The sequence below is a fragment of the Miniopterus schreibersii genome (genome assembly GCF_964146895.1).
Source record: "Miniopterus schreibersii genome assembly, chromosome: 1".
NCBI classification, from domain to species: domain Eukaryota; kingdom Metazoa; phylum Chordata; class Mammalia; order Chiroptera; family Miniopteridae; genus Miniopterus; species Miniopterus schreibersii.
Genome location: NC_138101.1, coordinates 89,171,067 through 89,193,103, shown reverse-complemented (window position 1 = coordinate 89,193,103; position 22,037 = coordinate 89,171,067). Strand labels below are relative to the sequence as shown.

The window sequence follows — 22,037 nt, the reverse complement described above, 5'->3', positions numbered from 1 at the left end:
TTTAAAGTCTGATCTTCAAGGAATTAGAGAAAGAATGGGAATTCCTATAGTGTGTGTATAAAGCTTGACACAGAGAAGATTTCAGATAAGCATGGGACATGGGCTGGAGCAGATCAATGTTCACAACAGAATCAACTGAGAAAAAAAGCACAGAGGTCATAGAAAGGGGCAATACATTTCCCTCAGTCTCACCAAATTGAGGAGTGTGCCGGTGGTTTAGTAAGAGGAGTCTAAAGTTCACAGTAGAACTTCACAGCAAAAACTCTAAACATGCATGTCTGTTAAACAAACTACATATACAATAGCAATCTAATTATGACTACATCAGTATATCATCTCATGTGTATATATACATAAATGTATGTGTTCATGTATATGTAATTTTAGTTATGCTTAAGCCAACTGATTAACTAGGTTTCCAGTATTATTCCATGGCAGCCAGTATTTTCCTATGAGTCCATTGGCCTTTATAAAGCCCCAAGTTTAACGAATCCCTTTCATTATTGCTAAAGAGGCAAATTCGAAGCATAGAGAACTAAGTGACAGTTTCCAACAAGCAGTACCCCTATGCCACGGTGTTTAAGCAGAGATCATTCAGTGCTGGATGTATCATCTGTTATCTTGCCTGTATAGAGCTGTCCTTTGCAATCATCCATTCTGTATTACACTATTCTGTCTCTGCCCTGCATGTCTAGATTCTGCCTGTTTTGGAAAACCCCATTCACATGTCCAGTATGCTATAAAGTCTTCCCCCCAAATTCCCCTCTTTATCTGGCCTTTCCATTCCCCAAATCCTCACAGCAGTCCTGGTCTCTACTACATCATCTTGGATGATTGCATAAGCCATCTTTTATTAACTATGAATGGTTTCTGGTCGCTTCTCTACCCAACAAATTTGTAAGCTCCTTGAAGACTCATCTGGTTCTGGTTCTGCATTCATTCCTATGGTGTTATATTCACTGCCTACATTGTTATTGCACATTTGGTATGTGATAAGACACTGTGGGGATTAAAAAGTAATACACTGATTTTTTTTTTTCCTGGGAGCTTAGTTTCTGATTGATAAGACAAGGTCTCCAGAACTGAAACAGTTAAGTAAAAGTGTCAGCAAAGGCTCTATGATGGCCTCCAAAGCACATCAATGCAAGTTCTCGATGCAAGTTCTCAATTCCTTGGTGCATTATTGTTGATTGATTGATTGATTGTATTGATCTCCTGATTAAGAAGAAAAAGGCAAGGTAGAGTAAAGTTCATTGATTTACAGATAGTCCAAATGTGTTTCAAATCTACTAATCCACTGAGGTAAGAGTGTGTTCTTCACCAGATCATGATTTGAAGAATCGTACTCACACAGCGTCAGCCGCGGTTGGCCCAGAGTGGAATTTCTGAATACAGTATTTAACTTGACTTAGATATTGACAAAGATAACAGTACAGTCCTTGGTGTTGGAGTCAGCAAATACAGGCTGTTATTCTTTATTTCTTTTTGTGGAATTACGCTCTGTGCAAAATATATTTAGTTCACATTGCTATGTACACAGCCCTGACAAGTGCAGCCTGTTGGGGGTGATTACAGATGTAATAGTGAATAAATAAATCATCTTCTGGAAGATTCTGGTGACCTCTGAAAGAAAAGTTGACTCAAAATGCTTAAACACTCTGTCAAGGGATTTATTAAGGTTTTAAATTCTGTAATGTGGAGGCAGAGATGTCAGTTCCTGGATCTTCACAGATAGAAGTCACACCTTGATAATGCCGCACTCACTAAGGTGCTTGAGCTTCTTGTCTAATCTGTGCCGGGGCAGCAAGGCTCTTCTCTGGAGAGGTTAAAGAGGAAAAGAAGATAAATAACACAAGAGATCCTAAAACTCTCTTAAGGGAAGAAGTTCAAAGGAGGAGGTTTGAAGAGGCTGATGCCGGCTGAACAGAAGGAATGTGGAGTGCAGGAAGCTTACCACACAACTGAGTACTAACTTAACAGGTTTCTTTGCACAGAATTTGCACTTCCTGACTATTTATTCAAAGTTTTACAATTTTTCTAAGCTAACTAAGGTTATGAGTTATTTTTAACAAGCTAATCAATTTATTTTAGCATCTTTCAAACTAGATAAACAATGTATTTGTGAGTGTGTGGTGTGTGTGTATGTATACACTTATACCCAAAATGGTGGCATGCAGAGTTAAACAAAATCCTGTTAGCAGTTCTCATAGAGGAAAAGTGGAATGACATGCTTATTATTCCAGATCCAAAAGAGAGATTTTAATACAAAGCCTAGAAACATCGGTAAATTGAGATCCCCTTGAATGATAAGGGAATGGTAACTTCAGAGATAAAGAATCACCAGGGAAGCAGCTCTGCACCTGGGGCTGGGGCTCAGAACTCTTGATTATTAGTGAGTAAGGCTTAAAGTATGATCAGGTGAGACCATTGGGGATTAAGATCTGGTGATGTTTTAAGCAGGAATATGAAACACCTAACTAGGAGTAGTCTGGTGGAAGTGGAAATAAGCAACCACTGGGAAAATTATTTTAATTATAGAATAAAGAGAAAATAAGAAGTAATAATGAAGCAACATCTAGGAAATTTGTGTATAAAGAGTTATAATCACTCATAAAGAGATGGGGCATTTACCAGGAGAAAAGAAACCCAGCCAGTGGAACTGAAAAAATCCCATCTAAATATGAAAGCAAGGAATGCATTCTAGAGCTGGAAATATTCATCAATGTGTTAAATGTTACACATTCTAAAAATATGAGATAGCGTTAAACAACCCTATCTTAAGGAGTGATGATTGGAATTTTGCTTTTATGATGCCGTAGCAATTCAGATGGTTCTTAAGTCTCCATAGCAACAGCCTGATGCTACTTTTTGTTCTTCTGTGTAGTCACATGGTGCCTGATGCACTGCATAGGAAACAGAGAAGTAGTTGATTGCGTTTTCTCATTAGTGACTACAGAGACCCGGGCTACCATGAAGGATTTTCATTAGCAATGGTTCTGAGCCTTATAACCTAGAGCCATCTCATGCTCACCTTTCTTCTGCTAGCTGACACTTATACTGGGTGTCAACTTTTGCCTTGATGAGACACTGCTCTATATCAACAATATTATTGTTTCATGAATTATATGTCCATCTAGATAAAATTTCCTCAAGTAGATGACCCCTTTCTTTTGTAATGCCCAATTGTCTTTGAAGGTGCCACCAATATATGAATGGAGGTCATTATGGTGAAACACCTGCCATTCTCACTCTAGGATGAGCAACAGACAAGTCTACTAGGGAGGGGTCAGACTGTGTGTCATGAAACCTTAGACAAGTCTCTGTAGTGGTCTATATCTCAGTTTTTCCATCTGTGAAAGGGGAGTGATGACTAAATTCTTTTTCTTACTTACAGGGTAATGTCTGTAAAACATTTAGACAAGTTTTTCCAAATGTGTTTTGAAGGTGATGCACATGTTGAGAGAACCCCAACTGCCTTAGGTTTATGTGGGTGAAGTATCAAGGTGCTATGTGGCTTAACCTAGAGTCAAGGAAAACACCATGAAACTTGTAAGCATAAGTAAGACAGACAGAAATCTTTCCAGATCTCTCATTAAATTTATAACACTTTCACCATCATTTTCATTAGTGAGTATTATTAGGCTGAGTTAAGATCCTTCTAAACTCACCTTGTTGTTGGTTGGTTTTCAGTGGGAATCAGAAGTTTATGAACTCTAGTCCTCAGCAATGATACCAACATTTGTTATCCTGACTGAAGCAATTTTCTCCTTCATATTATTTCTTTTTTATATGAAAGGGCATTTATAAAAGAACACAGAATGTTACCTTGTATACAGGAGGTTGCCAGTAAATATTTGTTCTTCTCTTCCTCCTATCCCTTTCTCCACCTGAAATGCTTACATTTCTGGTATTTTGCTATGGCGGTTAAAATGTGAGCCAGAGACAAAAGTGTGTTTGGAACTAAGGATAACAGCATCCTCCTCAATTCAAGAGTGTTGAACATTGGCCCTAGGCATTTTGGCTCAGTGGCTAGAGTGTAAGCCCACGGATTGAAGGGCCTTGGGTTCGATTCCAGTCAAGGACACGTACTTTAGTTTAGGGCTCAATCCCTGGTCCCTGTCTGGGAACATGCGGAAGGCAACCAATCAATGTCTGTCTATCTCTCTCTCGCTCTCCTGTCCACTCTCTCTGAAAAGCAATGGAAAAAAGTATCCTCTGTTAAGGATTAAAAAAAGAAGAGTATTAAATATTATGTAAGAGTGTTAAGCACTGACTATATACAAGATATTATACATAGTGAGAAATACAAAGAGTTCTGAGAGCCTGTGCTTGAGGGTTGAAATGCAGTTGAAGGTTAAAAGATAACAACAAAGGTAACCCAAGCTAACTGTCGAATATGCAGTATAAATAACGTGGGCTGGGTTGCTGAGGAAAAGCTTCCTGAAGGAAAGAGAGTAGATGTAGACTTTGAAGAGAGCTAATATTTATTGTTCACTTATTAAATAATGGGCATTGGGCACTTTGCCAGGCTTATGTCATTGATGAATGCAGGCAGGGGGTGGATTCTTGATGAGGGAATAAAAGTGGGAAGGTGGAAATGGTGGCCTAGAAGCGGGAGTGATTGGATAATGAGTTTGGCAGGAGAGGGGAGGTATATAGAAAAAAAGATGGTAGATGGCTCTAAAAGCCAAATTTAGGAGTTTGAACTTCATTTTCCTTAGTGGGGAGCCATTGTACATATTTAGGTAGGGAACGATGTGTACCCAATGGTAAGATTTAAAAAAAGAAACACTGGGGAAAGCAAACAGGAGATCACCAAAATGGCCCAGGCACTGGGTCGTAGAAGCTTGGCATAGGAGGAGAGGCAGATGGCAAGGATATGTATAAGGTTGACTGGAAGAATTATTACCACTGATGGCAGCATTTGGAAAGTCTGGGAGGGAGCTCATTTGGGAGAAAGAAGGTTAGAGTCAAGTTTTGGATATATAAAATTTGAGGGGAATACAAGTTGACGGAGATATCTTTCCTATAAGGTGTAAGACACGGGGAATTTACACTGGGGGGGCTACTTGAATATACCCCCTCACCTTTCTTTGGGGAATTTCAAAGCCCAAAACTGCATGGCCCATAAGGCTAATGGTGCATTTATGTTCTCTTTAGGAAATAGCAAAGATTGGCCACCATTGGAAAATACCTTCTGCTTAAGCATTATGTCATTCTAATTACTAGGGCAGAATCAGACCTGTGTGTGTATGTTTCTAGCGAGTGCCCTAGGGTAACGTGAGCCATATATTTCTATTTAGTTCCATCTCTCTGTGTTTTATCTGTCTTCAGACTTTTCTCCTGGTAAATTATGGACTCAAATAAAAAAAACCAAATTATTTCAGTCTATTTCTAATTTTAAAAAAAGACGTCATTCAGCAAGTGTTTTTTGAGTAACTTCTTTGTGACAGGTTCAACCCTCTCTGTAATTTTCATCCACTATACGTGGCTGTCCTTTTCCTTACATACTTTACAAGGTGAGTGGAGAAATGCATTGGATACAAGTTAGAGCAAATGTTCATGAAGAGATTCCAAGTTATTCTACTGCATTTGTAAGGCTGGTCTTAATAAAATACCTTTATTTACAAAGAACATATGTTGCAGACATTATGTTGGAGGAGAATTAGGAGGGCTGGTGCCTTGTGTAATCTTAGGAAATCCAGCGAGGTCCCTGAGACTAAATTTACTTAGCTGTTAAATAGGTAGATGGACTGATTGAAATAGATTTCAACTTTAATTTCTTATGCTTTTATATAATGGAGTTAGGCTTACAATGCCTTTGAGAAGTAGCATCCTTGTTTTTGTAGCATATGAGCTGTTTCTTATTGTAAGTTACTCTTTAAGGGTACAACTTATGTCCCAGGCCACCTTGAGCAGCCAAAGGCCACAGAGTCCCTTGGCTGAATTCCCCGGTCAAAAATCTTGGGGCTCCACTCAACAGCTGCAGCCTCAGAGGCTGAATAACTATCTACTTTCTCAGGAGGATAGAAATATAATTAAGAGGGAATAAGACTCAGAATCCATTCTTATGGGTCGCATATGGGTGACATTGAATTAAAGAGAAGCAGGGTCCCCATCACATTTCCTTTGCTCAACTCTGTGGGTCCCAGCCTGCACTCCTACCTAATTCATTGCTTTGTTGATCATGGACTGTGAAGCTGATCATCTGGGCTTGCTCTTGTCATAACTCTTGACCCAGAATTGTTCTGCTCTGGCTGCAATCTTGCCTGATGCTTTATGAAGCTGTTTCTGTCCCTATCTCTCATCAATGCCATTAACATTCTATCCCATTCTACATGGAACTGGGACACTGCTGTTTCTGCTGGGGCCAACCCAACTCAGCCCCATACCTTCCAAGACTAGTCTGAATTACATTTTTTCTATTGTTTGCGTTGGTACCAGCTTCTTTACTTTTGCCACCATCACATCCTTCTAGAACTGCTGAAGATGCCACTCCCTGGTGCTGCTACTGTGAACACTACTCTCATATGTCTGCTGGAGATACTCCACCATGACTACCATCCCTGTTGCTACTGCATCACCAGTTGACTCTATACTTAACTACAGTTCATGTGACTTCTTACCCATAAGGCGCACTTCCTTTCCATACATTGTACCTCTCTGTTGTGTTTTTTCCCCTACCAAAATATGTCTTTGACACTTTAATAATATAGTTCTCTGGTTTGAGGGACAGGAAAACATGTTCTTGCTCTTTTACTTCTCCTTTTGCTTAGGGTAGTACCTCTTTCCCCAAGAACACCCTGCAGATGTTGGGGTTAAATCACACAGCTTTCCTGTGGTTGTCTAGGACTAAATGAAAAAAATAAAAAGAACATCTAGTTCTTCTAAATGTTTCTAAATTGGTCTTCTAGGGTCTCCCAGTAAGCAAGAGCCTAATGCAAATGATGTTTTTCTGGATTCTTGAAACACAATGCAGATTAGATACCACAGTGGCTTTGGGCTATGCCATATTATACATATAATAGGAAAAGTAGAATGAAAGGTTGTTTCTGAGCTGTATGCCCAGGAGAAACCTGTTTAGACACAGCCTATGGCAAAGGATGTTCAACCTGTGCAATGCCTTAGGTTAATTTCCCAAAGAAAAAGCAGCAAAGAAACTAAGGCCCAGCACCTCAGATTCAAAGCATTCCTCTCTCCTGGCCATTGTTTTCTTTCATTTCAAGCTCTCTGGTTGTGTAACTGTCTAAACAAATTCAGACATGAAAGGGGAACACCCTAAACTACTTTAGTGGTCATGCTTGTTTATGCTTCACTGTGCCCACAGAGTTGCATCCTGGCCATCCTTGCATGAGGACACAGTAAGGAAAACCAGCATTTCCTTTAAAAAAGAGAGAAACACATCTTTATTCCCTAAACTTCTCTCCCTTCATTTCTGACGCATCGCCCATGTGCCACACATCTGGGCTTCTTTGAATGAAGGCTTCAGGAGATTTATTCCATTGAGAGGTGAAAAGAAGTTATGTCTTGCCCAGCCCTGGCATGTGCTTCAGCAAACATTCAGAATGTCCCTTGGGAAATGGGCACAATGCCTACATAGAGAACTTAATCTTTGTTGAGCAAATGAATTTATTAAAATTGTAAAGAAAATACTTTTTTTTTCCCCCAGAAAGGTTTTGAAACATTTGAAAACTAGTAAGTAATTCTCCCATTTTACATTTAATACAATTGAAAGTCGGCTAAGAGAAGCTAGGTAAATAACCAAGACTGTTCAACAAGCTAGATACAGAAAATAAGTTCTAAAGAGTTTTAATGATCTGGTTTCATAGGCCTAATCCCTTTCCCCAGACCACGACCAGGTGGCCATTCCAAAACCATGCTTGGAAACCAGAGCCTTAAAATAAAGCCTTTTTCTGCAGCTGCGCTCCATATCCTATAATTTCTCTTGTTCTTATGATTAATTATATTACGTGTAAAGCCAATACTATTCACCTCCAGAGTTTGGTTTCTCAGGTTCAGACTGAGATTCTGAATGAGAAAAATAATGTTTCGTTAGAATTGAGGCAGAAATATTTTTCAAGTCCGATCAAAATGCCAATGACTTTGTGACCTTAGATACTGGTGCCTCTTTTTCTGTTTATGAAAAAAAAGTCGGTAGTTTTGCTTTTAAGACATAACTTTAGATATCGAGGTTAAATACAGTTTGCAAAACAGACTGCACTCCCAGGTGTTTGGATAAAAGATGCCCATCAATAACTAGCATTAATTTTACATTTTTGACACAGTAAGAAATTGAATCAAGCAATTATTTTTCTTTGTGCCTTAGGTCAAAACTGGCCAACAAAATTTAAGATGCAGGATTGATTTGAAAAACTCCTGAGAGCTATGAAAATAATACACATTGAGGCATATTTAATGTTTGAAAGGTCAGATTTTAAATGTAATTCCATTAATTAGGAGGTGTCACTGCTATTAATTCAAGAGACCATCAAGTACTGTGCAGGTATACACACTTCAACGTATAATATTAAATAACCTAGAAAAATGAGAATTAATAATAGAAAAGAATTACCTGCAGAACTTTAAATAAATTAATATGCAACTTTTCAGGAGAACACTGACAACTTAAGGTAAACTATACCTCAACCCCCTTTTTTTAAAAAAATAAAAAGTTTTATTCAACCTTTAAAAAGAATGAATTCTGACACATGCTAGGATATGGATAAACCTTGAAGGCATTATGCCAAAGGAAATAAGCCAGAGACAAAAGGACAAAAACTGTATAATTCCACTTATATAATGAGATACCTAGAGCAGTCAAATTCATAGAGACAGGAAGTAGAATGGTGGTTGCCAGGGACTGAGATGAGAAGAGAACGGGGAGTTATTGTATAATGCTAACAGTTTCAATTTTGGAAAATGAAGAGAGTTCTGCAGATGAATAATGATGATGGTTGCATGACAATGTGAATGTATTTCATGACACTGATCTGTACATTTAAAAATGATTAAGATGGTAAATTTTGTGTTATGTATATTTTCCCCAAAAATTTTAAGTTAAATTTTTTATGAATAAACTTCTAGATATTCATATCATCAGTTATCTACCTGAATAAAAACTCTATCCCAATTCCCAAATCTAGGTCCAAAGCTGACAGTTGAATTATCCATGGTCTTTGGAGAATTCAGTCAAATCTTAAGTACTCAGTAAATGCAGGTGGTGACAATGGTGTGACAGTTCTTTTCCTTGTCTCCTTGTGTAAGTAAATATCAATACATTTTAATATCATTTAAATATAATAATAGCTAAATTTCTCTAGTGTTTACCATATTCTGAGTACTAGTCTAAATATTAAAATCCTAGAAACCCTGTAAGGTTTTATATATGAGGAAACTAGTCTTAGGGAAATAATTTGACTTCCATTACCAGGCACTAAGTGATAGATCTGTGGTATTAATCATGCCAGCCTGGCTCCAGGGCCCACATTTTTATTTATTTATTTTATTTTTAAATTAATTTTTAATTTTTTAATTTATCTTTATTGTTGAAAGTATTACAGATATCCCCCTTTTTTTCTCCATTGATCCCCTCCACTCCACATCCACCTCCCAGGCCTTCACCACATTATTTTCTGTGTCCAAGGGTCATGCATATATGCATAAAAGTTCTTTGATTAATCTCTCCCCACCCACTCCCCCACCCCCACTTTCCCACTGAGATTCATCAGTCTGTTCCATGCTTCTGTGTCTCTGGATCTATTTTGTTCCTCAGTCTATTTTGTTTATTAGATTCCAAATATGAATGAGATCACATAAAACTGAATAAATCAGAAAACCTGAATAGGCCAATAACAACTGATGAAATCGAAGCAGCAATAAAACAAACTCCCAGCAAACAAAAGCCTTGGTCCAATGGCCTCACAGGAGAGCCTTCTAATTCTTTAAGTTGTAGTATTAGATAGTTTACTAAAAATTTTTCTTGCTTTTTGAGGTAGGCTTGTAGTGCTATGAACTTTCCTCTTAGGACTGCTTTCACTGTGTCCCATAGATTTTGGGTTGTTGTGTGTTCATTTTTATTTGTTTCCAGGAAGTTTTTAATTTCTTTCTTGATCTTATTGGTAACCTATTCATTGTTTAGTAACATGCTATTTAGCCTCCATATGTTTGAATATTTTTGAATGTTTTTATTGTAGTTGATTTCTAATTTCATGCCATCGTGATCTGAGATGCTTGATATGATTTCAATCTTCTTGAACTTGTAGAGATTTATTTTACATTTAAGGTTATTATTGATAGATACTTATCTATTGGCACTTTAATTCTCTATGCCTATATTTTTCTCTCTCTCTATTTCTACTTCTAATTACAGAAGTTCCTTTAACATTTCCTGTAATGCTGGTTTGGTGATGATAAACTCCTTTAGCCTTTTTTTTTGTTGGGAAGCTCTTTATTTCACCATCTATCTTGAATGATAGTCTTGCTGGATAGAGTACTCTTGGTTTCAGATCCTTGTTTTGCATTATCTTGAATACTTCATGCTGTTCCCTTCTGGCCTGTAGAGTTTCTGATGAGAAATTAGCTGACAGCCTTATGGGAGCTCCTTTGTAGGTAACAGATTGCTTTTCTCTAGCTGCCTTTAAGATTCTCTCTTTGTCTTGAATTCTTGGCATTTTAATTATGATATGTCTGAGCTTGAGACTCTTTGGATTCTTCTTGCTTAGGACTCTCTGTGCCTCCTGAACTTGTGTGACTTTTTCCTTTACCAGGTAAGGGAAGTTTTCTGCCATTATTTCTTCAAACAAATCCTCTATGCCTTGCTTATTCTCTTCCCCTTCTGGCATTCTTGTAACATGAATATTGTTACATTTCATGTTGTCCCACAACTCCCTTAAACTGTCCTCCTGTTTTTCAATTGTTATTTTCTTTTTGGATCTCTGATTGAGTGATTTTTTTCTACCCTGTCTTCTAATTCGCTGATCCTATCCTCAACTTCCTCTTATCTGCTGTTTATTCCTTCCAATGTATTCTTTATTTCTACTATGTAATTCTTAATTTCCTTCATAGTTTCCATATCTTTTCTAATGCTGGTGAGCATCCTTACAACCAGTATTCTGAACTCTATATTTGATAGATTGCTTATCTCCATCTCATTTAGCTCTTTTTCTGGAGAATTCTCTTGTTCTTTCACTTGGGGCTTGTTTTTTTGTCTCCCAATTTTGGCTTCCTATTTGGGTTTGTTTCTATGTATTAGGTAGATCCACTAGGACTCTCAGTCTTTTTGGAGGGTCCTGGTGCAGGCCAATGTCAGACGCTGTTTGTGACTGGCCCTGAGTACCTTGTTCAGAGCCAACCCTCGGCTTGAAGTCTCCTCTGCTGGGGCTTGGTGTGATTGGAGAGGACCAAGATGTACATCAAAGTCTGCTTTTTCAAGGCCTGGGTCCAGAGCAGATCAAGCAAAGACTCAAAGCCCTCTGAGGTCTGCTTCTGCCTGCAGGCTGATTAATCTGATTCTCTTAATGAGCCTCAGGTGGTAGAAACTCCACAGGGCTGGGCAGCTAATTGTTATCAGTCTCTTAAGGAGCTTCAGAAAGTAGAAACTCCTTAGGATGGGGCAAGAGGTTTTCCAGCAGGGTGGGGCATTTGCTTCCTCCTCAGGCAAAAGCAGCAAAATGCCTGCCTGAGAAAGATGTCCTCCACAGTCTGGGGGAATGACTCGGCATAGGAATCCAGAGGGTTACCTTCTGAGCTCTATCTCCAGAGCCCACAACTCTAGATTCTCCTCACACAGCTCCAGTTCACTCTGATTTCCCTCTGCTGGAGCCCAAGGTGAGTAGCTGCACACGAAACTTTATGCTTTGGCCCTTTAAGAGGGTGTGTGAATTTCCAGCCATTTATCCCTGGCAGACAGAAACCTGGCTGCTTTTCATAGCCAGTTGTTATGTGGGCACTTTTCTCAGTTCTGGTGCTCTTGGCTGGGAAGGTCAGCTTGGGGTTTAGATCCCAGAGTTCTCAGTGGGAACCCCCTACAGCTGAGATATCCCTCCAGACCTTCAGCTGCTGCCTGTGAGAGCCCAGCCAGCCCTCTTGTGCCTCCTCACTTCCTACCAGTCTCTATGTGGTCTCCACTTTTCCTGTTTGGTTATGAGGGTGCTCTCCAGCTCATCTTCAGTTGCAGTTTATTATTCAGAATGGTTTTTCTATATTTTAGTTGTAATTCCAGTTTGGTCCCAGGAGAGTGTCAGTGTAGCTTCCACTCAGTCTGCTGCCATTTTTAATCTCTCCTATACCTCATTTCATTTGTGCATGATGTATAGAAGAGGGCATAGAGGATATAAATGGTGATGGAAAAATAAAGTAAAATAAAATGTTGTCTGGGAAAAACACACACAAGTAAACTATGCCTCATTTCATTTGTGCATGATGTATAGGATTTTTTCCAAACAAGGTGAGATGTAAATTAAGCTTTAAATTAAGAAAAAAAATCTGAGCTCTTATAACCTGGTGATCATTTATCAGCACTCTGCTCACCTCAATGGTCTTACCTTGGTCATTGGGTGCCATGTTACTTTCTGCCTCTGTATTTCCTTTGCATGTTTGATCTCTGCCTAAAATCCTTTCTTCATTCCCACTTGTCTCAATGCCCTAAGCACCAGCATAATGACCTCCTCTCTGTGGCCTTGAAGACACAAGCATTGCCCCCTTGATGAAATTTTAATTCACAATGTCAGGTGAATCAGTACTTCCCCCAACCTTTGGTTCTACTTTAATTATCCAACCCTCAGTGCTAGTTCCCTCCCAGTATAATTCAGATTATTTGTTAAAGTGACTGTCATTTCCAATCCTTGGAGTTCTTTAAGAGCCATGATGAGCATTCAGTGCCTTGGTGACCTCAGGGTCTGACACACAGTTTCTTGCTATAGACTGAATGTTTATGACCCCTTTCCCCAAACTTGTGTTGAAACCTAATCCCCAGTGTGATGGTATTTGGAGGTGAGGCCTTTTGGAAGTGACTAGGTGATGTGGGTGCAGCCCTGGTGAATAGGATGGGTGTCCTTATAAAAGGGACCCCAGAGAATTCCCTTCCCCTTTCCACCTCATGAGAGCACAGTGAAGAGAAGGCTTTCTATGAACCTGGAAGCAGGTGTTCACAAGACACCGAATGGACCAATGTCTTGATCTTGGAATTCAGTCTCTAGACCTGTGAGAAATAAATTTCTGCTGTTTATAAATGTGGCATTCCTGTTATAGCATCCCATACAGACTAAGACGTTTGTTAACACATGTGTGTGGTGTGAAGGAACCCTACAATGCCCCAGCGCCAAGTCTAGATGAGCTTGGTGGTTAATGAGGTGTTTTTCCAGTAGAAGATGGCAGGTCTCTGTCATACTCCTGGAGTACAAGATGGGCAACTGGAGAAGAAAGCTCTTGCTCTGTTTACACAGCTTGAGGATTCTAAGATATCTCCAAGGTAGAAACTGCTTAGATTCCCATCTCTGTTGATCAGTTATTTTTGTCTTGTCCAAGTCCAGGTTTTGATAAACAATTGCAGAACAACTTTAAAAGTGATTTACCTAAGGCCTGACCTTCCTGACTACTTTGAGAAATATTAAGAAAAAGGTTTCCCTACAAGATATCCTTCAGCATAATGTTTTATTTTGGAGCTTTGAAATAAGTACACCATGAGAAACAGGGGGCTGGAAAAATGCGAGTGATTGCCCTTTGTGGGAGGTGGGTGGAGAGGATTAAAGGAACATCTACCTGCCTCTCTCTCTGTGAGCATAAGAAGGAAGGAAAGTGCCAGCAGCTTCCTGGGTGCCTCCCACCTGATGGTCCTTGCTCAGCTTTCTCATCTGTGCTCCCAGAGGTCCTCTAAGCAAACACTGGAGTAATGATCTGAGGCTGAGGCAGCTGTTGGTTTCCTCCCTCTTGACAAAATCACTTAAACCAAAAACCATAAAGAAAAGAAAAGAAAGAGGGAAGGAATGTAAATACCTCTTGTCAAACCCTTTGCAAAGTAATGTCCCTCTGTTCCTTATGCTTTTTCATAAAATACAGCAGTAGGTAGAGACCCATCTCCAGGATAATGAAAAAAAAAAAAAAAAAGCAGTTTTACTTTTCCCCCATGTGGCACTTTTTCCAAAAAGACAAAAACTGCTGAAGGAAGAAGTCTCCCAGGGCTAGATTCCAATTAACTGCTGTACTCATTGCAGATAACTCTCAGCAATCACCGCTCTTCAGAAAATGGGACAGAGAGTCTGAAAGCTCATAAAGACAAGGTGACTGATCAACCAAGACACAAAACCTAACCCCACTCTTTCCCCAGTCCTGCAATTTTAGGGCAAAAATAGTGGAGGAAGAAAAACGGGAGAATAAAATGTCATAGGTCTTGTACTTGATATTCAATCACATGAAAAGGTTGGTATGGGTGCCTGGAAGCTCAGATATTTATCCAGAGGTTTGGAAAAGACTTTCATCATCATAAAGTATTTCCACTCCTCTGCATGACTTGCTTTCAGAGCTGTGACAGAGTAGGAAAAACTTGGAATTTAGAATTAGAAGAGCTGTGTCTGGGGCTCTGGTTCTTCTGCTTAGGACGCTGTGATTTTGGATGAGTGATTGTATCCTTTAGCTGCATAAGGAACACACAGCTGGTGCCACACAATGGTAGATATTGGTTGCTGAGAAGTTTGCAGGGTTTTGTTGATCTAGACTGGGCTCAGCTGAGCTTGCTCACAATGTATGGCATATATTCTCTCATCTTCCTTCTGGGATCAACTGTCCTTCCATGGACATTTCCCAGATTCTGTTTCTCCCGCATTTGTTAAGTTCCATTGGCCAAATAAGTCACATAGTCACACCCAGAGAAAGTGATAGAGTGTGGCAAAGTCTGGATGGCAAATGGCATAGATAACAAAATGCATGAATAATTAAGACTAAATGATGCAATCTACCACTATACTTAATTTTCTCAATCTCAGTTCTCTCATCTGTGAAATGGGGATAATCACATACTTTTGAAGATTAAATGAGATGACACTTAAGTACTTAGCTCAAGGCCAGAACAAAGTTGATGCTCAGTTAATATTACTTTCTTTCTATTCACCTCTCCAAACTTACAAAATGGAAATTAATGCCTGTCATACCTAACAGGATTATTGTGAGATTTTAAAAAGATAACACATGTGAAAGCATTTGAAAGACTGTCAGTCACTTTCAATGTAAATATAATATTTGCATTGCAGTAACTTATAGAATGCTATACTTACACGGATGCAAACATTTGGATATTAAATCAGTTTTCATTGAGCACTTTACCTTAGCATGTAGTGAGTGAAATTTTTTTCTGCAATATATTTTGATATTTACATCATAATGTGAAGCAAATATGTGTGGCCTAAAATGAGGGCCCGAGGCAAATGAGAGTGAGAGTGGAAAGAAGATTTATAGTATTAGCTAAGTAACTCCCTTAGTGTTGCCCAGGATATCTGGAGTTGATCCAGGAATAAGGTCTTTTCTACTCTTTATTACCCTAAAGCCCAAGTCTTTAATGAGGATATTTCCCAATAAAAAGCAAAGAGTGATGGGTCACAGAGGAAAAAACCTATACGGTTGTTAAGACACAATCCTCTTGCCTTAATAAATCGAAAACTGTGAAGCAGGGCAATACAATCCTCAGATAACGACCCTTAATTGTGCGACTGGCTGTGGTCCCCAGAGACTATAAGGGTCCTAAAGAAATTAGCTTTGAAGATGGCAAAGATGTGGGGGAAAAAAGAGTCAGCATTTTAATGCAGCAGAGAGGGGAAACCTGAGAGTCTCGCCACGACCTATCTAATGACCTTTGTGACATTTCCAAGTGCTCCTGGTCTAGAGAGGTTTATTATCAATTTCTTCCTTTCCTCCCCCCCCACCCCTTAACATCAGAATGGGGAAGAATGGCCCCCAGGACCAGGGCATTTGCTAGGAGAGGTTTTGGTGCAGACAGTCTCTCCATGGGTCAGAAGCCCCCACCTTGCGGTGGAAATTCCTTGAGTCAGATTTCAGCCAACACTCCCTTTCCCTGCAGTGCAAAGGTAATTGCTATTTTACCAGTTTCTATATATTTGATATTCATTGACTTTTTCTTCCAAGGCTGAGTTAACCCAGATTGTAAATTCTGCCCTTTTGAAGCTGAAGGAACTCTTTTGGAACATAAAGTTGCAAGCAGAGAGCACTCCTCTTTTAAAGAAATCTGGGAATTATTGTTGCCACTTATAAATATTTTGGTGACACTGATCATTCTCCAGAGTATTGGGGTGGCTAATGATCTGATGATTACTGTGCACTGACATTGCACATCTAGTGCCTGGGCTAGACCATTTCCTAAACCCCCACCACTGCCACCTCTCCTCCTCCCCCTCAGCCCTTTTATACATATATATAAGAGATGGAGTAATCAGTTCTTCAAGGACTTGGAAATGATAGATAGTAAACTAACTGGTATGCTCCACTTTACAAATAACTGTTTATCTTAATGACATAAGACTTTGTGCTTCATAAGTGCCTTACATGGTGGATGGCTAATGAATATTGGTTTCATGAGCATATAAGTGAGTGAGGTACTAAAAGTTGACATAATAGCCTAAAATAATAGTTTCAAATGCTGAATTTGCAATCCTTGACTAATACAGAATAGACCATTAAATATGCACTTAACTCTTTCTATGTCTGATGTTGCTGGAGGAGATGAGAAGGAAATGTTCTCACTAGTAACGGGTTCATGGAGCTAAATGTAGGTCCCTTGTGTGGGCAAAATACTTAACTGAAGCTTCTGCGGAATAGCAATAAAGTCCCTCCCCCATAGGCTAGCTGAGGGGAGTGTGCGCGCTAATGCACGAAATCAATTAGCGCAGTGCCTAGTTTATCAGCTATTGTCATCTTCATCTTCATCACCACCATCAGCATCATCTCAAAATCCTAACTTGGTTCTGGGTCCTGTCTATTCCCAGGAGCTTGCTTTAGTCAGGGACCTCTCGGACCACTGTGAAAACATGGTGGACGACCCGACTTCTCGGGTGGGGCGACCAGTGTGAACAACCAAAAAGTTACGCATTTCTCATGTAGTGTGATGATACAGCATATTCAAAATTCCTTCCTAAAGCCCCTTTCTCTGGCTCAGGAAGCGTGTTCTGGTTCTGAAAACGATGCTTGGAGTTTGCCAGAAACCAACCACCCTCAAGCGGATTACAGTCTAACCGTTTTAAACCTTGACCCAGTCCCACTCTGTTCTACCACTTTAAACTAACCCTTTGGGAGACTGAGGGTCAGTTAGAGTAATAAGAAGTGGGGGTGATCAGTTGTGCCGAAAACAAAAAAGTCAAGGACTAAACTCTGGAAAAGTGATCCCGGTGGGTAATTCTGGTGAGAGGGTCTCTAGGATTAGGAAGAGACAAAGACCAGAACAGAATACTTCATAAAACAATCATTGAAAGTAAAAAGCAAATAATGGATATACTTTGCCAAGTCACTGAGGAATCAAACAGGACAAAGGCTAAGAGTGGCTCACGAAGTGAGCGCTGTCTCGACAATGAGCGGGGCAGCCAGGCCTAGTAAGCGGGGCAGGTGAGGAATGTCTTGAAAAGACACCCAAAGAATTAAAGCCTTTGAGGGGATGGGGGAGGATGTGGGGAAAGGGAGAGGGAATGGAATTAAGGATAGAGGTGCAGGAATAGAACTCTTGCGGAACAAATTAGTTTTCAATTGTCTCAGAGAAAGTTAATAATGGCCATCCAGTTAGGAGAAGGGTCGCAGAGAGAGTGGAGCTGTAGGGGAAGGGGACTCTCACGGGAGGGTTTACAATCCTGTAGAGAAACTCAATAACATGGGTGGAGGTTGATACAAAACATGAGGTGACCGATGGGAGGGCTTGGTCAGTTGGTTGAGTTTTGTATCAAAGCTTCCGGAGAATGTAAGGGCATGGGGACAATGGCTTTTTCTGCACTGTTCTCCGCTGCCTCCCCTGAAACTAGAACAGGCCCTGGCATACAGTAGGCACATTGCAACTGTTGGCTGAATAACTGAATGAATAAAACGAGAGATTAAGGGACTCCAAACACTAAGGTGCTGAGTAAGGAAAAGTAATATTTAAGCCAATGACAAGAGAAACAAGGTCCAGGGGTCCCCAGAAATGGCAAGTCAGGAAGTGACAGAGTTGTGTAGACTCTGAGGTTCTTTAGAATGCAGTGGTATGAATTAGAGGAGGAAACATGGGTTAATCAAGAATTAAGGACATGAAGGAAGGCAGACACTGGGTAAAGATGGGCAGCCTATGAGCCCATCCGGAGGACAGCGTGTGGATTGCCCCATGTCGGAGATGTATTGAGAGTCAGGCACAGCAGCACATAGAGGGAGGGGGCATCAGCTTTAAATACCGTTGACCAGTTCAGTCCAGTGTGCATGTGTCACGTGCATGATGTGAAAGCTTTGGTAATGGCATAGGTGGTCTCAGCTACAATTAAAGAGTCACCAGTTGAAGGAGAGATGCTAAATTATTTCCACACAGATAGTACCTCAAGCATAAGAGAGGTCAGGAAAATCTCATCTTTTCAACTTCTTTGTGCCCAGACCCAGGTCTTTGCAATACTTTTTCATTGTCTACTTTTTACAAGTGTCTAGCGGAATAAAAGAGTCTGTCCTGGTTTCTTTGGAGGCCTGGACAGTACACAAACTTATTCTTTAATGCTCAGCTGTTCAGGCACGGAGTCTATAAATATGGTTTTGAAACTTTTCCTAAGAAGAAGCCATGCTTCTAAACATCTGGTCAAACAGCAGTAACAAATAAATAAATAAATCCGGTTAACTATCCAGATGTTAGTCAACCCTGGGTTAAACAAACGAGTATTCGGAAATATCCGAGTGGCGAGATTGCTTTTTCAGTTTTCTGCACTCAAATCAGAAAACGATCCGAGTCATGGTGGCTCCCGGAGCCCCTGCTGCGGGGTCCCCGTTTCTGCGAGAGGAATGAATGGAGAGGGGAGCAGTGCCCTCCGCGGCCGGCGCTGCAGAGCGCGAACCGGGGCGCGGCTCGGTCCCCTCGCCCGCGTCCTGGGCGAGCGGGCCCGCGGTTTGGTTCAGATCACTTTTCTTGGCTCCGGTGCGGTACCTAAGACAGGGATCATTTGTCAAGTGAGCATGGTACCCAGAGAGCTGTAGGCAGATTATGGAAAGAGAGGGAGGAGAGAGAGGGAGGAGAGCGCGCGGGAGAGGAGGAGAGGGAGGGAAGGGGGCGAGGAGAGGCGCCGGCTGCTCCGGGAACGGCGCTTTCCGGGCGCCCGGACTCAAGTTAGACAGGGTGGCGGTGCCGCGGCGCCGCGGGCGGGAGCGGAGCGCCGGGCGCCTCCCGACATGGCTCTTTTCACGTGGGATGCTTAGGGACTGCGCGCGGAGGGAGTAACTTAAAGGGCAGAGCAGCTGGCATGAGGATTCCGCCAACATGGAAGGGCTCCTGTCTCCGATGAGGTCTAAGGTAAGAGGACGGAGCCGCGGTCCCTTCTCATTCTGCTGGGAGAGCGGAACGGCAGCCGAGGCGCCCGGAGCTCGGGAGCGCGCGGGGCTCGCGGAGCTTTTGTCTGGTTTGGGAACCGGGCCGGCGACGGCCACCGCGCCTCTGGAAGAATAGGCTCGCCGGGCAGGCGGGCGCGGGAGGGGAGGCCGGGAGAGCCGGCGGTCCGCGCGGACAATGGGCATCTCGTAAACGCGCTCTCCTCTTCGCCGAGGAGACAGCCATATTTCAGCAGGATTTCCAGTCACGCCCTCGGGGGCCGCGCCTCCCTGGGAGCTGTTCGTGGCAGGAAGTGCCGACGGCTCCGCGCTGCGCTGCGCTGCTGGTCGGCGCGAGCGGCGGTAACGCCGAGAGCGGAGCGAGCCCGGCGCCCCTGCAGATCCCCTCCCCCTCCCCCGCCGCTTCCCAGCCAGAGGGCCGGGGGCGCCTCCGTGGAAAGTAGGTTAATGCATTCTGGAAGCCAGCGTGTTTTCAGAGAACTATCCGACCCCAGAAAAGCACGCAGGGCACTGGACTGGCCTAGCCTCTTGAACTTGGACCTGAAATGTTCATTGGGGGGACTGCTGGCGGTCTCCAGGGGTTCTGGGAACTTGGCTTCCTCCGGCGAGGCTGGCTTTTTTACCTGAGAAAGGGCTGCTCAAAGACTAGGCTTTCCGTGGAGAGCTCAGGTGATGAGAGGGCTGTTCAGTTTCTGCTAAATGCCCATGGAACTCTAAATGGGTGGGCCAAAAGTTCTCAATCATGCTAGAAATACTACTTTTCTTCTTTAGAAATTTCCAGAACATCAGAGGGAAACTGGCTCTGTAAGCACACGGCAGAGTTAAAGCGAGTAGTGGGAGCTTTGACTTCATCTCTTGGATGCTGTTTAGTGATTCCAGCACAAATAGACTCTGTTGTCATTGAGCGTTTTCCTTCCTGCCGGTTAATGAGCATGGCCACAATGTTTTAAGATAAGGTTAAAACTAGGGTCTTAAGCATGAAAGCATCCTGTCCTTTGGGAGAATTCCCAATCTCCTGTCATGCTCACTAGCCCTCTGATCACCATTCCTTAGATGGATAGGCCCTGCCTGAGAGTTTGTCACCAGAGGTTCTAACCCCAGCCCCAGGCTGCTGGCTGATCTGGAAGAGCCTCTCTGCGACCCACTTGTTCTCCCTGAGCGTGGAGCTGAAGTCATGAGCCTTGCAGGCAGCAGACCTCAGTCCAGGGTGCTGTGGAAACAACAGCAGGTGCTGTTTCCTGTAGAGGTCCCGCTGCAAAGAGAACGGCAAATGGCACTGGGTTCCTGCATCCCTGTATGGACAGGACGGGGTTTGAATGTTCTAGCGGATGGTAACATACTCTGTCCCTTCCTCCCACTTATGAAATTGCCGCCTCACATACTTTGTCCTGGTATTGTGCACTCTGAGGCTCCGTCAGATCAGTGGATCTGAGCTCATAACCTTAGGCAAGTACAGTTCTCGGAGACTTTGAGGGGAGTTCCCTATGCAAATGAGCCAGGCACAGTGTAAATCACACTGAGGGCCCATTAGAGTGGCATGTTGTAGTAGGGAGAGAGATGGATGGCAGTGGGTCAGGCTACTCGTATATTATGTTTATCCGTTCAGTCCACATCATAGCTTCTTCCTTAACCATCGTATAATCTAATAGACATTGAAACAATGAGGGCTTGGGTCCCACCAAAGTTCAAACATTAAATCTATGCACAGCAAACTGATTCTCATTCAAACCCTTTAATTTTTAGGTTTCAAGGAATGTGTGTGTGTGTGTGTGTGTGTGTGTGTGTGTGTGTGTGAAATTGCTTGACTGAATTCTTTTTTAATCTCTTTATTTATGACTCCGGAAATTGATATTTCCATATTGAAGATTCAAATCACATTGGAATTTGGTGACCTACAGTAGCACCATGACTCAGGGAACAAGACCCAGCTGTGTAAAACTTTCACTGGTGAGGCTCAGCTTTAGCTTCTAAAGTGCCATGTCCTGTGTTGTTGACATTACCCAGGGATTTTTAAAAATTGATCCAAGTTCTTGTATCAGAGATGTGTTGTGATTTTTCAACTTTAATACATATTATACATTTTTAAGTCTATTCTGGAATATTCTCCCCTGCAGTAAAGATTTAGCTTGAAGTTTCTGATTTCATGGCATCACGATGGGTTGGAAAAAGAAAGCCTCCCGGCGCTTGGTTTTGGTGTGTGAAGGTTAGTTCATAACTTACTGACAGTTTAAAGAAAGTGTTGCGGTAAATTGGACATCAGGCAGTAATTTCATTATGTCATGTGATAAACTTAACCAGTCCAAATCATGGGTGCTTAATGCATTTTTATCTTGGGATTTGCATAATTTGCACATAAATATGGGTGTGAGTAACTGAAAGTGGCAAAATGGGGTGGGGAAAATGTTCATGAGTGTTAAAATCAGGCATTTGCACAGAGAGCACCCGAGCAGGCCCTGTCTCCTGAGTGGTGGCCACACGTGACGTCCCTAGAAACAGAC

The 22,037-nt window shown here is 41.8% G+C and overlaps 1 protein-coding gene across 3 annotated transcripts in view; it reads left to right on the top strand.

Annotated features, from left to right (window-relative positions):
* FRMD4A (FERM domain containing 4A) overlaps positions 1-22,037 on the top strand; it is a 578,005-nt gene that overhangs the window by 114,884 nt on the left and 441,084 nt on the right. The window contains exon 1 of one of the 3 annotated variants that reach the window (XM_081154206.1): positions 19,254-19,504. The exons of the other annotated variants lie outside the window; for them this stretch is intronic. Coding sequence (XP_081010332.1) covers positions 19,472-19,504 — 33 coding nt within the window. The 5' untranslated portion in view covers positions 19,254-19,471. Of the gene's footprint in view, positions 1-19,253; positions 19,505-22,037 lie in introns of those variants that run through there. 3 annotated transcript variants of the gene reach the window in all.